Source organism: Aplysia californica, unplaced genomic scaffold, assembly GCF_000002075.1.
Source record: "Aplysia californica isolate F4 #8 unplaced genomic scaffold, AplCal3.0 scaffold00120, whole genome shotgun sequence".
Classification (NCBI taxonomy): Eukaryota; Metazoa; Mollusca; class Gastropoda; order Aplysiida; family Aplysiidae; genus Aplysia; species Aplysia californica.
In genome coordinates, this window is record NW_004797390.1 from 67,792 (window position 1) to 85,167 (window position 17,376).

The following is a 17,376-nucleotide window of genomic DNA, read 5'->3' on the forward strand; positions in this document are numbered from 1 at the left end:
TCTCTCTCTCTCTCTCTCTCTCTCCACTGGATGCATGCACAAGTCGAGCTTTGTGTGGCTTTGTTCTCCTGTGTGTCCAGACTGTTCTGTGAGGCAGTGTTTGAACACATCCCTTTGTTAACAGCCACTTCACTTCAAATGACAATGCAACAAGTTGACCTCCCAGTTGCAAAGTTAGAGAATTAGAATTCTCTTCTTTTTTTTTTAAAGTAAAGGTTTTACGGCGCTCGCAACTGCATAAGGTCATATGAGCGGCAATAGAAATCTCTTGAGCTGATGTAATGTAGCCTATGTATTATTTTACATGAAGTATTGTTTTGTTGATTTCTAATTCACGAGGACGTGTGCTTTGTCGAGTTCAGACTTAACCTCCTGTGATTTTCTCTCTCACCTTGATTCAGAGTAACGGTATTAAAAAGAGGACATTCAATAACCTATTTTGTAATTTGACTGAGTTGGCAGGAATGCACATCAGAGTGTGCATAATGTAGAGCTCAGTAGACCTAAATATTCAGTATATGAGAATTGTGGCTGTCAACATGTTTTTTATGATTTATATGTATAATTTATATTGATGATGAAAATGCATGGTGAAAATAGAGTGCATGGTGTGTTGTAGTAAAATTTGAGCTCTCTGTGCAACTTTATATGCATGTTCTTTTGGCGAGTGTTAGTGTTGTATTGCTGATCGTATTAACTAACATGCCGTATAAATAGAATTCTTCTGGCTGGTGATAATTATTATCTTACTGAAGTTCTGAATAGAACAAAATGTATAAAGAAAGGTGGAGATTTTTCTTTTTTCCGTATGACGCAAAGGTTTTTCTGGTTGGTAGTTTGGGAGTAGAATATGTGGTAGGCTGTCCAGAGCTGGTTTACAGAATCTCTTCTTTAATTACCCTTTTACTCTTTCTTGGATTACTTTTTTCTTTTCTTTTTCTTTTTCTTTTTTTTTGGGGGGAGAGGGGGGGGGGGGTGAGAGAACTGAAAAATATTGTTTTCATCACGTTTAACAAAAGTAAATGTGGGAATCTTCAACTGAATCTGTATGTTAGCTACTTCTATCTGTATGTTAGCTACTTCACCACAGAAGAATTCCACCCCGTACCATTGTGTGCTGTTGACTGTACTAATTCATATTCTGTTTCTAGACGTCCTCACAAAACGGTGAAACAGTGACGTCGCACGCATCCATGATGGACCCGTTAAGTTTCCCCACATATATTCCTCAGGTTAGTTTCTCTACATACCCCAAACGCAGTTCTAGTCTCCGCTTGATTTCAACTCTAACCTAACATAGACGGGCGCTTAATTCACCACGCAGTTTGACCCACACTCCCAGACTAGTAGTGTGATAGTGTGACTTAAAGAAATGGCCATGGACGTGTACCTACTACTAGCAATTATTAAAATAAACGGTACAAGCGTGTGATTTTGACAAACCAACCATATCATCATCCCCCGTCCCCATCCTGAGAAGCCCTGTTTCAAGTTTAGGATTAGCCTACTTCCAAATTTTAATAGCAATGGAATTAGACCAACAAGTTGCATTGTGCACATAGCTATGACAACATGTTGTTGCTTTTAGCGACACTTTGGGGACAATACAATTGGGGACAATACAAAATTGGTAATCATTTTAGGTACACTAATTTTCTGTTGCATTATAGTATAGTCCTATATTAAGAAAATTGAGTTATTTTCAACCATGAATGAAAGGCTCATCTTTTTTTCCAATTATCACAAGTAAAATAGTTTTCACACCCAGCTTTGTCAATTCCTTGTGGTTAGGTGAAGAACAACTCCACTTATAGGCCTGTTTATTGTAGAAAACAGACGGCAATTTGATTAGTGAGTTGTCCGAAATGCCAGGAAGAATAAACTCCTTGGCCCTGCTTTTTTTCCCATTGCAGGAATTGTCGTGAATGCAAACAGTTGTGTGGTTAAACTTGCTAAGTCATCCCCCAAAAACAACCCCTCACGCAAAGCTTTTGGTTTTGATTTTCATTAACGTTGAGACAACACAGCCAAACAGGCATGTGCTTATTAGAGCCTTACAGCAAAATTTTAAGTTCTTAGTGCACAAGCTTACAAAACTGCGCTCTCAAACAATTGTGTGGATCACTTGTGAAGTTTCTACATTGCTCAGACTCCTTGCAAACAGCAACTCAAGTTTTGCCTTACCATAGCTGGAGTGGGTCGCGTTGAAAGAAAAGATTTTGCAATGCACAAACCATTTTGTAGTAGAATCTATAAGGAATGGGTCATTTTAGAACAATCTGGCAGCTGGTTGGCTGTTGGTGATTGTGAACTAGACCAGTATGGAGGAGTTCGATGTTTCGCATCAAGCAAACTTCAATTAATGTATTTTGTTCTACCTGAACTATTCCTCCCCTGCTCACCATAAAGTCAATCTACAAATATGAGTTGTTTCTGTAAAATGTTCTGTGTGTGAGCACAAGGTCATATAACTGGGAAAATAACATCAAACAGATGGATGCAGTGGAAGATGGCAGCATTTAAAAGAATCAACCCAGACATAAGAGAAAATTTGTGATATGAATGCCATAAATTCAAACAGTAGGCACATTATCATTATTGTCCTTAAAATTCAAATGAATATATATTAAATATACACTTTTGTAGAGGTATTTGAGTGTTATCCAAGTGACTTAAGATAATATTGCAGTAGGTTATTTCTGAGTATACTCTTACTTCTCATAAGGAGTGCAAAAGTTAGAGCTGTTTGATTCTGTTTTGATTTCTCTGTGCTTGAATTGGCTGACTCTGAGCAAGTAGGCTATTGACTTTTAATGATTGCTGGGCCCTCCTTATATCTTTTAAATGACACACAACTCTGATTATGATAACCGTACACTTCTGGAAATGTCTTTGATCAATGCGTGGATGAGGCCAGTTTGAGGAGCATAGCAGATTTCTTCTTGATTCTTGGCAAAAGCTGTAGCAAGTGCTGTATGTCAATAATTATAATAAATGATAATAATAATAATAATAAAAGTAATAATAATAGGCAACATTTGCAATGTGCAAATTCTTGCTCAACAGCAAGCTCTATGCCCTTTACAATCTATGTTTGAAAAAGGAAATTATTGTTTGAAAATAACGAGTTCTATTTAATCAGGACAAAAGATGGTTAAAAAAAAAAAAAAGACGTCAGATGTAGAACTCTTCCCCATGCATCATTCCCACAGCATGATGTTCTCCCTTGGTGTGATGCCTCGATAGTTGTTCTTTGTCTTTCTTTTTGGTTGTCGCTTTGCTTTTTCTTTTCATGTATGGATTCTTTTCGGAGCACATTTTTCATAAGCTTCTGCTCAAGGACAATTTAATTCGGTTAAATTTTTATTGGTCATATTTTTTGTTTCTTCATTTGTTTGAGCCGTCGTTAACATATGATATCAAAATAAAGGCTGATAGAGTAGAATTTCCATATTTTTTGGACCTATCACAGATTCTTATCTTGTAAATAATGTTGGACGTCCTGCTGTAATAGGCTAACTTCCAACTAAAAGTTATAATGATAAAACTTAAGATAAGATGGTGTTCATACTGTAAATTTTGAATCGTTTCCATGTATGCTTGAAATGTGCATATTACATACTTTCGCAATATAAGTATTTACAGGCTATAATTGAGAGTAAAGCATTGGCTTTTATTCCAAGGATTCACAAGATACGTTCTTATTTATGATTATTATTATAAGATTCTTGCTAGTGTTGTTCTGTGAAGCACATAGCCACAGCAAGGCTTTAGATATTTTATGTGAGGCTTTATTATCAAATCTCTTAGCTAAAATCAGCAACTTCATGATATTAACTGATATGTTGTACCTTGTTTGAGTTTTATGTGTTTCCATTAGAGCACATTTTAAGTATTCAAATAGTTCCTTGTCAATAGTGTTATCGGAAAAGTTGCCATGCCTTTTCGCTTTACTAGCTTTGTGACTTAATGTTCTGGTTATGGGATCTGTTTTCTTAAATCTTACCGACTTTTTCTCCTCCTTCCAGCCTTTGACTTTCTCATTTTCATTTTTGAATTTGTTTTTGTTTGGGTTTTTTTTATGAAGTGTATTATTTTTCGTGCCGTTTTTTTTCTTGGGGGGAGGGGGGGGGGGTTGTTGGTGATGGTTGTGGTGTTGCTGTTGTTGTTGTTGTTGTGTGAACAGAACCAAATTGCCGGGCATGCTGGTTTCGTCAATTTTTCGCTTTTGTCCTCTTCCCTCATCTCCTTGGATGCCTGTCGGTGGCCTAGTGGTTAGGCTCTCAGACTCTGAACTGTAAGGTCGTTGGTTAGAATCCCATCAGGGACCCTAAGTTGTGTCCTTGGGAAAGACACTTTACACAAATTTTCCTCACTTCACCCAGATGAGAATGGGTACTCAGCTATAGACAGTGAAAGATCTTGTCAGTTTGTTAGTGTTCGAGCGCTTAACCAGCTGCTTGCTCTGTATACTTCCTGGGAAGCGGAGAATGTTTTCAGAGTGTTCTGTGGTCTGCTGGGGTAATAATATAGTGCAGATCGCATAAAGCTTGCTGTAGAGCAGAGGTTATGCGCTATACAAATGCTATTTTAAAAAATGTATTATTGATATATTATGCATTAACCAAACTAGTTGCTGTAATTGTATAGTTCTCTCATAATAATATTATAATATTTTTACAACACGTTTTTTTTCTCTCTCTCTCTTCTTCTCCCTCCAGGTATGTCGCGAGTTCCAGCGTGGGACGTGTTCGCGGGCCACCTCCGAGTGCCGCTACGCTCATCCTGCGGAGCACCTTGTGGTGGACGCTGCCGACAATCACGTGACGGTCTGTATGGACTTTATAAAGAGCAAGTGTACTCGGGAACTCTGCAAATACTTCCACCCACCCAGCCACCTGCAGGCCCTGGTGCGTGCCGCCCACGCGCGAAACCAAGCCGCTGCTGCTGCCGTGTCCAGCTCCCCGTCTGCCAACAACTCGGCACTGGTAGGCGGCAGGAGAGAGTGTGCATTCTCGCGGATAGACCTAGACCTAGAAGACTTAGGACTTGTCCGAAAACTTTGTCGTAAAATAATGGAGGAAATGTATAGGCCTAACTATATTTATTATTATTACAAAGATAGAGCCGTGAGATTGATTTTGTTAGACTAGAGCGTAAGATGTGGCCTATTCATGAACCAAAATTTGATATTAAATCTCTTTGAGAGAGAGAGAGAGACAAAGTAGTGAGTTCCTGTTCGAGTATATATGATATCTTGGTTTTTTCATGAACTGAAAGTTTGATATTGAATCTCCTCGAAAGAGAGAGTATAACACTGGCTTTTAGTGATCAAAATAGAGATTGGCATATTTCAGTTTTGTAATGAATAGCCACAAAAAGGGTAACTGAATTGTAGTTAATAAAAGGGGGGGGGGTATTTGTAGTTTGTTAGTAAGCCAATAGTCATGCAAATTTATTAGAAAGAAAATAACTGCACACTGTCTCCTCGATATCTCTGTCTGTCTCAAAAGCGGTGTCAACTGTGAAATATTTCTTCATGCATTCGTCCTGATGAACGTTTGTTCAAACAAATTTTTTGTGAGGGTGAACTTTTATATTTTGAGTACAAAAAGCAAATTTACAGTACCTAAAAATATTTTTGGTTTGTTGTCTGTCTGTTTTAGTCCCGATGGTATCCGTATATATATTATCCTCCTAGCTGGTTCTCTACCTCCAATTCCACTTTTTTATCTTCTTTTTTTTTTTCTTTGTTTAATGGGCTCTGCAAATTTCTTATACCCACTGCAGTCATATATGCAGTGATGCATATTTGCAATTTTTTAAAAATAGGCTCTTTTACTTTTTCCTATCTTCTGTTCATGGACTTTTAGTATTTTTATCTTCTTTTATATATCCTCTTCTATCCATCCCTCCCATCCTTCTTCCTTCATGTTTCAGTTCTTTTCCTTTTCAGTCTGGTTGTCGTCTGTCTCGGTCTCTCCTCTTTGTCCTTCAGTCTATGTTTCTCTCTTTTTCTTCTCACTCTGTCTATTTCTCTTTCTCTTTATCAGTCTATCAATCTGCCTGTCTGTCTGCCGGTCAGTCTGTCCATATGTTTATCTGTTTGTCCATCTGTCTAACTGTCTGTCTGTCTGTCTGTTTGTCTGTGTCTATCAGTATGTCTCTCTGTCTGTCTGTCCCTCTGTCGGTCTGTCTGTCAAGTCAATCATTCTATCTATCTACCCTAACAGTGGCATTGCCTCTGCTCGCAAACCTAGGCCTGCTTCAAGTCCAGGAACTCTCTCTCTCTCTCTCTCTCTCTCTCTCTCTCTCTCTCTCTCTCTCTCTCTCTCTCTCTCTCTGCAGCTTTGTTTTTTGCTCTCCCTGCCCTCTCCCCCTCCATACCCTCGGATCCTGTGTTTCTCCCTAGACTTTTCTAGCGTCCTTTAATAACATCTTTATCATGGTGAGACAACCAATCCCCCACTGAAAGTATGCTATTTTTTTTGTCACGTGGAGTCCTGTGACATACATTTTCCATTTAATGAGGGGTTATTTTGTTTTTTCTTGAACTGGTCTTCAAAAAAAAAAAAAAAAACAATTTTTAAAGTGCAATTTATGAAAAGTCAGGTCTATAGTATATGATGAATAAAAAATGAGATGTGAATAATGTAAAAAGAACAGTTTGGGTCAAATAAGTGATGGGGGTTTTCATTCTTTTAAATGAAATATAAAACAATTCAGATGGGGTTTTTATAAGATAGATCAGCAGAGTATTTATAGAGAGTAATATTTTGGATTGTCATTTCTCCTTTGTGGAGTAAATTTTAAATATTTAAAAAAACCAACGTTTTCTTCTATAAATATTGGAAAGGAACGAAAATATTGCAACGGTTATTTGAATTAAGTTGGGTTTTTTTTTACAAGATCAGGAATTGAAGTAAAGGAAGTAGGCCTACTGGTATTTTTTGCTAATTTTTTTTTTTTTTACTGTGAGTCCAGGTTACTTAAGAGGAATGGGGTAGCCTTGCGGAAGCGACTGAATGAAAATATAATTTCAGTTGTTCTTTTGAAAAAAGAAAATTAAAGTGAAGTGGAGAGAAGCACTTACAAGTGTGTACACAAACTGACCATAAGGTCAAGTTCTTATACTTGTGTTGGGGACTTCTGTCGTACAGATTATAATAGCAATCTAGTTGGGGTTAATATTCTATTCTTTTTATCCATAAAAGATAGTTGTCAACACCTCCAAAGGAGGAAGCCATTTGATATTGGGGTCAAATTCTTTGCTTTAATAATATTCCAACAAGGGAGACAAGTCAGGAATAGTGGGGGGGGGGGGGTTCAAAGAGGCGTAACTCAGTAGTCCGAAAGAAAAGGGGAACAATCCCAGCTCCTGCTTGCCTGCTGCAAGATGTTTCTTTATTATTGAGATTAACTGGACTATTATTGATTTTTATTTTGATTTTCTTCACCATTATTATCATATTTGAAGGCTTTTTTGTGTTATTTTTCTTTGTTGCTTGTTCCAAGCATGGCCATGATGTAGTTGTTTGTGAAGGAGGTCAGTGTTTGGTGTTCTCTTTTTTTTTTTTTTTCATTTCAAAATTATTATTTTTTTCAGTAACCATCAATGCGAATTTTCAGATACAAAGCATATTATTATTTGTCGTAAAAAGAACCACAGTTTTTTCCTCTGAATTGTTCCATGGACAGGGAGGGAAAACTACCTAAAGTCTTTTGATTGTAAATCACAGTTAGAAATGTACCGTAACATTCTGCTTTAAAGATTTGAAATCAGTTTTGTGAGGTAAAAATGTTACTTCTGGTACCAGGGTGTCAGAAAGTGTCCACATTCAGAGTAAAGCTTTTGAAGTCTAGGCTTGTGTCCTGGAAGTATTTTACCTTGATCAGTAGAATCAGAATGGCAAATTCATGGAAATCTTTACTATCAATTAAATGCCACTAAAGTGGATCAGAAGAATGCAAGGTCAGAATAGATTTTATTCATACAAGGATATCTCGTGGTACAGCCATTTGTCAAAATTCACACACATTGCAGAACATGTAACATGGCAGTGGTGATTCAAGAATTGTAGGTTTAAAAAAAACAAAAACAGGGGATGTTTTCTTGCCAATAACTTTTAAAGGAATTGTATAGGCCTAGCTAAGCAAAGTAAATTTCCTTTTGTCTCTAGAAGAAAGTGAGCAGCAAACACTGAGTTCTACACAAATATTTTAACACCTGAACCTTTCCGTCGTCACATATTAGGACATCTTTAACGATTTCAAAAAAAAGAGTTCTTCTCTTCTGAATTCCTAAAACAAATAATATTTGTTCAAAGTTTTCAATTTTTAAAAAAAGTATAATAATTTTTTTTCGGGAACATTATCTCCCCTCTACCCCCCCCCCTTGGCTGCACTGCAGAATGTTTTATCTCCTTTGTCTGGACAAGAAGTGCTTATTCCTGGCAAGAATGTTAGCTGTAGACCTGCTTTGTGGAAGCCTTCTCCTCAGGCTGGCCTTGAATGTGGGCTGCACTTAGAGCTGACTCTATGGATGAATGTTTTTACTTTTGGTTTTCATTTCTGGATATCTACTTGCTTGCCGCTTTGTGTGTCCGTCCATCCGGTCTTTTCATTCAGTGTCCCACAATGTGACTAACGTTGGCTGCTGACTTCTGTTAGTTTTGGTTTCCATATGTTTATTAACTGGAAATGGTCAATTTGGACATCTCATCATAATGATTATTATCACCTACCTCCGCCCACTTCTATCAATGTCCCTGGACATCCTTATTCCTTACATCTTCTTGTACTTTATGAACACTCTGCCATTCCTGTCTGTCCTTTTAGCTTCTTCCCCTTTACTCTCCACATTACTCCGCTTTAAATTCTTTTACTCTTACATCTGTACAATATTTAAGTGATCTGATTTACACCAAAAAAAATAAAAAAATTCAATAAGATTTAAAGAGGTCACACTACAGTGCCTACAAAATCCACACAAAAATTGTATTATATTCTAAGCTTTCACCTTCTTTTGTGTGTTTTTGTTTGTTCAGTTTTTTGTTGTTGTTTTTTTCTCTTTGTTTCTCTCACTCTGTGTTGTCATGCTTTTGCCTTCTATTTTTTCATCCCTCATAGATTCATTCTGGATTTACTGTTCCGAGCTCTCATTCTGTCTGTCAAACTTGATGTCAAAATCAAACAATTAAAATGAATAGGTTTCTATACCCTTACCCTCTTTCCTCCCCTTTCTAAAAAAAAAAAAAAGCCCTATGAATAATATAATTGTTTCATCTTTTTTCTATCGAGTGATATTTTGACTTTTATCTGTATCCCATCACTCTCATCTCTGCTTCTCCGCACTAAATCAGACAGATAAACTTAAGAGCCAAAAATGAAACTTGAAAAATTTAAAGATTTTACGATGAGGCAAATTTAGAATTGGTTGATAATTCTGAGTACGTGAAGAAATACGGAGACAGACAGAGGTCCGATGATGTCTACAACAATAGCTGACACATTGCAGCAGCATGCGGACTGGCACAGGAGAATATATGCCACAGTTGGTTCCCCAACCCCCCTCAGTTTCAGGGGGCGGGGGTTGTGTTAGATATGAATATATGCCAAAATATTCTCATTGGTACATAATAATTAAATGTCTTCCTACTTTCTTGTTCTGCCCGTGTCAAAACAAGCATCTGGCATGAGAAAACGTTTTAACAAAATTTCTAACTGTGCACTTGAAAAAGGAACCCCCCACCCCGCCAATTCCATGCAATACCGCGGCCTAGATGATTTGCTCCAATGATACCAGGCTAAACGTCAGTGGCATTCTGCTCTCATCAGAAGGTTGGTAAACTCTCGTTCATATTGACCCCGATCTCTGCCTGCCTGCTCCCATTTGCTGTTCCCGAGAGTCTGTTATTACTCAGACTCGCACTTGACTCGAGTCCATACAGGTTGAACCGTACGTGCTTGTCTATGGCAAAGCCACAAGGGTTTTAGATTTTAACTTATTCCATTTTGTTCGTATCTGCCTAGGAATATTATTATTATTATTATCTTTTTCAAAATCATATATCTCATTTGCCATATTATAAATTTTTGTTTTGTTTTTTATTCTTGATTTTTTTATTATTATCGTTATTATTATTTGTATTATTATTATTATTATTATTATTATTATTATTATTATCATATCATCATCATCGTTTTTAGAAAATATACTTTTTATGTATATAATCTTTATTATTAAATAATTGTACATCATATGCCATTGTTTAAGTCAGCTGTTCATAACTCTTTGTCCCTTCCCATGAGAAACCATTGCTAATGATGAGAAAGATAGCGAGCCATTTTCTTATTGATTCACTTCAGCACGTGGCCATTTTGAAAGATAACTTTTTATCAGGCTTTGTTACCCATGGGTGCTGAGGTTAACAAACTGTTAATGATCAGGATAGGATTGTGTCATGGACGTCAGTGATTGGCTCATTGTGTTTGGCTTCGTGAAAACAGAACTGAGTAATTATAGTACTGTTTCTTATGGTACTGTTTGCTGCAGAGTAAGAATTGATTGATATGTGTAGATATGTATTCCGAAAATGTCTTTAAAACACTTGAGAAATGTTCAAGAGTTTGTTCTTTGTCAGATAAGAGAAGAAGCAAATACCAAAGAGCGTGAAATTGGATCTTCAGACAAACAAGCATTATTTGTGCTGCCATTTGAACGACAACGAAAACTGCCTCGACCATACCAGTCACTGAGTCCATGACATTTTTTTCTCCTTTTTCCCCCACTCGGCACACAATGTCATGAGATTGTGTTGAAATAGGTGCAGCATTAGGTTTGGCTTTCATGATTACTTGGAAAAGTTGTTTGTCCAGCGGCTGATCATTTGAAAAGTTTTGGTTTATCCCCAGATTTAGCCCTCAATTTTTGCTGTGGTGACATCAAAGGCGAGCAAAAATTGAGGGCTTTGACTCCTTCCATATTACCCGAACCCTTTAAATTCATTTATAGCATTTGTTTTCCAGTGGTAGACAAGTTGAAAGCAGCGGATATGCCCTTCAGTTTTAGTGTTATTGAACAGCCTGACCTGTTCCACCCTTTAATTTTACAAGTTTTAGGATAGAAAGCAGTGCTTTTTTTTTCAGCATTTTATTTGTATTTTTTTTTTTCGCCATCATCCCCATTGTGCTGTCTTTGTGATCTCAATCTGGCCACAACTCACCTGCCTGTCTCTTCTTTCTTCATCCTATGTCATTTTCATCTCCCCTCATTCTTACATTCCCTGTCTGTACCTCATTGAACTCTTTTCCACTTGTCTCGCATCCGTCAATTCTTTGTCAGTGTTGGTTCTTTTTCATGGACTTGGTATGCTGACAAAAATAGGCATGCAAAGCTGTGTATTGATATTGATTAATACTTTTTGGTGGTTTTAATGTGGTGAATGTCTTGTGTTTGCTGTCTTGACAATGTCTTTGTGGTCTTAGTTTACTTTGCTCGTGTGTCCCCTTCTCTCAGAACGTTCCGGCACTTGCTGGACGTACAAGTACGAATACATAGTGACAACAAGGTCTCTCTCCGCGGCGTATATATTGTCTTTTGGTTGGCATCTTATTTACGGTCAAATGATTGAAAAAAGGGGAATATAATTGTAAGTGGATTATTAGTGGCTTCAAATGAGCTTTCTAGAAAGAAAAGTAGAAAAGCAAATTGAAAGTGAGGTTCTGAATAACTTTTAACCTATGATTACAGCAGTGGATCTTTTTGATACACCTGCAACATTCTACCCATTTCCTGGACTCTGTTTGGGCTTTTGCTATCTTTGGGCTCAGTCACACACAGCTTCGATCAGCTTTGACCTCGTAGGAGCTTCAACGTTCCATTCCGTAGGAGCTTCCACGTTTTGTTTTTCTTACCTCGTCGCTGCTGCTCGACGCGCGGCCAGATATTTGTGATCACTGCTCACCCAAGCTGGCAGGAACGCTTGTTTTGTTGGGTTACGGTTCGTTTTACCTGCTTCCAGCTAGTGACCAGAGTGAACCACCAGCTCATTGAGTGTTTATTGCGCATATCTTATCCACACTGTTTTGTCAATCTGCTTTTGATGCTTTTGTTATATACAGGGGCTAAAGCGTAAACTTGGGAACGATCATTCTGGGTTGGTGGGTTATGTTTGGTTTGGGGGTTTTTTTCTTCCAAATTTGTATATTGTCTGTTTTTTCATTTGAGTTTTCCAAATTTTATGTAACCAGACGGGTAATGGGTGCTATAATTTGAGTGAGTTGTAGAACTTTTTCGTTGTTCCTGATTCAAGAGCAATAACACGTCTCTCACATCTATGCACTGTCATTCCTAGAAGCGACTTAGCAATAATCCTATGTATGTAACAGCTCTAGTGTGACTATATTCTGTCTATACTTCTGACTGCTTATTGTACCACGGGCATGCATGAAGGAAACGCCTTTCAGAACTTTCAGATGCTTTATATCCTTTTTTTTTCCTCCTCATCTTAATGGCTTTTGGTGATCCTTTACTGTTTGTAAATCAATGTATTCAGCAAGATATCCACCCCACCCCCCTGTTGTGGGCACGGGAAATGTTAAACGAGCAGAACTAGTATACCTGCGGATTATTTGTTCAACCGTTTCAAACCCTGTAGACTACAGTTAAACATACATTCCGAACAATGTCTCCACCTTTTTGCGTGTGGTGCGTGTTGCCTATTTTTGTTCAGCTATGAGTCCTTACAAGCTTTTGTGTGTAGCATTAAACAAATGATCTGGGATCTATTTGTGTTATGATTTCCCTTTTTCTGCTCACCCTAAAAAGTTTAAAGTAAGCTTTTGGCTGATGTCAGTATTATGTGACAAATGGCAGGTGGTGTCTATTTTTTCAGCACTGGCTTTTCAATGTTTTCTTTTGATTTTCTTCATAATTGGAGTACGATAGAAAGGGTTTTCTGCCATTAGAGTGAGAAAGCCTTTCTGTGTGCCTTTCCTTTTCATTCCATATTTAAAACTTTTCTAGTTTTCTTTGGTTTCTTTAAAATACAGAAAGCTTAAATTTGCTACCGATATCTCTCAGAAAAAAAATTTAAAAGAATGAAAATAACTAAAACAAATTACAACTGTTTAATTGCTGTGTATCGCTTATTATTTATCTTAAGTGAGAATTAAGAAACAGAGAGTTCCAAGTCTGAAAATCCAATCAAATTTGTCAGTATCTGACTATAGTTTGTCACAGGAGCAGCTCCTTACATATTCTTGAAGAGTATTGACTTGAAGTTTTCAGCAAGGAGTGGAGCTAGTGATCAGCTAAGCCTGTTACAGGTGAAAACATGCTAGCACCTTTTAGGGCATAGAACACTCAATTCAGAATATAGTGACTGCCCTCAGGAATGACAAAAATTACATTTGGTGGCTGTATACTAGTTTTGAGCGTTGTACTGCACAATGTTTGAAAGTCTATGGCCCTTGCTGTGAAGTACATAAAATAATAACTGCAAGCAAATGAATAGTCTCCAGTTTATCTGGTTGGGAAATTTTTGCTTCCTGATTATACTTAACTGATCCTACTCAGTAGGACTGTTCAGCATTTTCGTAATGCCTGCCATGCTGCAGTTGATGAAGATCTTGACAGAAACAATCGAGCTCTGACTTAAAATCTGAATGAGATCAAAATTTTTCAAATTATTTATCCTTTCAGTGTAGGGCCTATATGAAAATAATATAAGATGTTCAGTGCAGTTCCATAAATGAGCAATTAATAAGTTCTTTTGTTTTGAAGAAACCTTGGTTGTTTGTAGTAGGTTATAGTACAGATCTAATAGAACTTCAAACATTAAATTGAACAATTATGTCTTTCGGAAACTGACAAACAATTATTTGTCATTGCCAGATGGTCACATAATCCTTTTCCCTCAGCATAAAAGTGAGCTCTTTTTTTAAAAATCATCTTTTTTTTAAAATGTAGTCATTTCCCCCCCACCCCATCCACAAAAGCTGTAATCCCAGACCGCTTTGTTTAGTGTTATGCATGCCAGAGTTGTTTGTCTGTCATTTCTTTCTCCAATCATTCATCGGCCGCGTCTTCATTTTCATTAATATGAGCACTTAGGCCCTTTTTACATGTTGGAAAAAGGAGAGCTCCAGCACTCTTTAGATCTGGCAACTAGAAACCATTTACTGTTGCTATTATTTAATACTTTTTTTGGTATATTCATAATTATATGCATGATGACATTCTTTCATATGGATGGTGCCTCTTATATTTTTTTTTACTTTTTTTTTTATTTCCATCACCCGTCAATGCCTGCCTTGCTGCTTGTGTTGTCTCTCCTGCGACCCTCCTCTGTGCTCCTGCGACCACTTTACAAACAAATTACTCTGCGGCCAATTCCGAAATGCCACTGGGCACTGCACTACGTGTCATTGACGTGTGCCGTCCGGCCTACGTCACGTACTAATTAGCCGTCAAGTGCCCCTGCCCTGCCGCACGCTATGGTGTTGGCCAAGAAGCGACCGCGAGACCCGGCGGATGACCTACTGCTGGTACTGCCATCTACCTCCCACCATGCTTTGCATGTGGCCATAGAGAGCTTTTGCCACGTTTTTTGCATTTAAACTTTTTCCCCGTTTTTCTTCATTTTGTTCTTTCACCACGGCCATCAAAGTGAACCTTTCACATTTTCTTTAATTTCTTGTGTGCATTTAAAAAAAGATAAAGTGTACCTTCTCTCTGAAACAAAGTATAGAGTGTTAGAAATTGCATATTTCCCCTTTTTAAAAAATATATGCCTTCAAAATGTAAATCATATCGAAATGCTGGCAGGGGTTTGATATTTGTCCCCCTCAACCTTCGATTAAAAAATATTTTGAAACAAAAAACAAAAAAAAGCCAAGATATTCTAGCTGCCTTGTTGTCACTTGCATGTGAGCTTTAATTTTATGCTTTGTGCATAGACCAAAACAGTGTAGATGGATGTTGGTGTGATGTTCCTCTGTCTGAGCGACAGTGGATTCACGACGTACTCTCTACTCCAGATTGGAACATGTTTTGTGTGATTAATAAAGCAGGGACATGTCTGCTTTTGAACGTAAACCTTAAACGGTTGATTTTTTTTGACAATGGGAACAATTTTGTGTAATGAAGACTACGAGTTAATTCAAAATTTGCAATTTCTAATCACTTGAACTTTTTCTGGTGTTAAAGCTTTCGTGTTGCGTAGAAGTTATAACGCGTAAAAGCTCTCTATGAGTAAATCATATGGTTATCGTTTTGTTTTTTGTTTTTTTTTAAATCATATATTTGTACCCAAGCATATGTCTTGTGCGTTCGACTTCCTTTGTCTCATCTAGATATTGCATTGTCTTGGATAAATATTCGTTTGTAATCATCAACAAACATTTTTGTTGGTCTTCCGTCTTTCCTTAGAGCTTCTTGATGCTTTTCTTTATTAATCCCAATATTTTTTTTTTTTTTTGAACTGCTAAAGTTGCCCTTGGAATGCAGTTAGAACTGTGTATGTTTGTGGTACCACTATGGTCAGATATATATATATATGACTTCAGTGATTTACTATGGAGCTGGGGCTGCTATTACCTCGATGCGGTTGGGTTTTTTTCTGCCCATTTGAGCTTTCAGTAGTGCAGCTTGCCTTATTGTTTCTGTCATAAAACTTTATTCCTTATTATTATTATTATTATTATTATTATTATCTGATACAAAATTTTTTGCACTTTTAGTTTGACACAGCAGAGTGGAAATACTTTTTTTTTTTTTTTCGCTCGGTTTCATTGAAATGAAAGGGAATGGGTAGTGTTTCAGATATTTAAAAAATTTTTTGGGGGGTTTATTTCACGAATCAGACTGATAAGGATATTTTTGCATACTAAGACAGACAGGTGTTTTGGACCCCATATCAGATGCTCTGAAAGAACGTTGCACTGTGTCAGGTTTTTCATTGAATCAAAATGCTTCATTTTTATTTTTTTTAGAGAACTCCTACCTACTGATGGGGGTTTATTTTTTTCTATTTTTTTTGTACAGTACCTCACTTTAATACTGAAACGGTGTAGAGTAGATAGTAATTTTCGCTTTATAAAAGGTAAAAGGTGGGAATTTTTTCATCCTGCTGGATACTTAGTGTTGCCTTAAATTACAATTCTCCTCTATCTGCCATTCAGCTGTCTTATGTGTCATGTTTTTGTGAGTGTTTCTCGTCTCAGTTCCACATTTCATCACCATGTGGTGTTGTAGTGTTCCATTTCATGTTTTTATTCGTAGGTTTATATTGGGGGGGAGGGGGGGGGTGTGGAGTATATGAGTCGTGTGAAAGAAGCTGGACATGATGAAGAACATGAATGGTGAGTGAATTGATGAAAGGGACTTGAGAGGAGCGTGGCTGGCCAGTGAGGTGAGTGCATGAGTGCATTTGTGTTGTTTTATATGGTATTTTGTATCAGCACATTATTAACATATTTTTTCCCCCACCCTCTCCCACTCCCACTCCAACTCCGGATAATTCCGGGCTCTCCTCTCGACCTCCTGTCTGTCATCCTTTTGCTTATGACGCGCCTGCCTGTGGCCACACCCACCTTGTGATGATGATGATGCCTGCACGGACGATGACAACTCCAATCTCCAACCACCTCCCCACGGAACCCTGCACTGACCACCACTACCACCATCATCATCTGGACATTGTGACCACCCCACCCTCCCACCCCCCTCTCCCGCTCCCCTCGACAAATGGCACACACCATCGTACCTTCGTGCCTTTCAGCAAAGCACAATGCCCGGTGTGATGCCCGCCTACAAGCGCATCGCCATGGGAGACATCAGCAAAGGGGGCTTCCCCGTGTACCAGACGAATCCGTTGATGTCACCGCTGCAACACACGTCGCTTATGCAGCTACAGCAGCCTCAGTCTTACATACCCATGTCCTGTGAGTAACCATGCTGCCACGCCAGCACCTCCACCACATCCACCACCACCACCACCCACCTACCCCACACCTGTGTCCGTGTCTCTCTCTGTCCCTGTGCCAATGTTTTCTATTTGCTTTGGATATTCCATGTACAGGTGTAGCCCCTTCCTGTGTATGTAAGTGTATGCATTGATGTGGCTCAGATCAGCTGTTTGCAAACCTGTGTCAGTGGCGCTTAACTGAAACATGAAAATGCTGCCCACCTCACATCCACCCCGTGTCCATCCGCCCACCCGGTGCACTTGGATAAAATAATTATTTCAAATGCCCAAAATCTGTGCGTAAAAAGGTTTTATTTCTACTTTTAAGACTTCAGGATTTTTTCTAGGTGTGAATATTTTTTTTTGTTTGGTAGGAGGAAGGGGGTGGGGGTGGGGGTGGGGGATT

The 17,376-nt window shown here is 38.1% G+C and overlaps 1 protein-coding gene across 1 annotated transcript in view; it reads left to right on the forward strand.

Annotated features, from left to right (window-relative positions):
- The window catches only part of LOC101860319 (muscleblind-like protein 1), a gene marked incomplete at both ends in the record, with an annotated part of 73,703 nt that extends 56,756 nt beyond the window's left edge, over positions 1 to 16,947 (forward strand). Inside the window, 2 exon segments of the mRNA XM_013081189.2 lie at positions 4,722 to 4,988; positions 16,785 to 16,947. Of these exon segments, the coding sequence (XP_012936643.2) occupies positions 4,722 to 4,988; positions 16,785 to 16,947 (430 nt within the window).
- Positions 16,948 to 17,376: the final 429 nt, after the last annotated feature.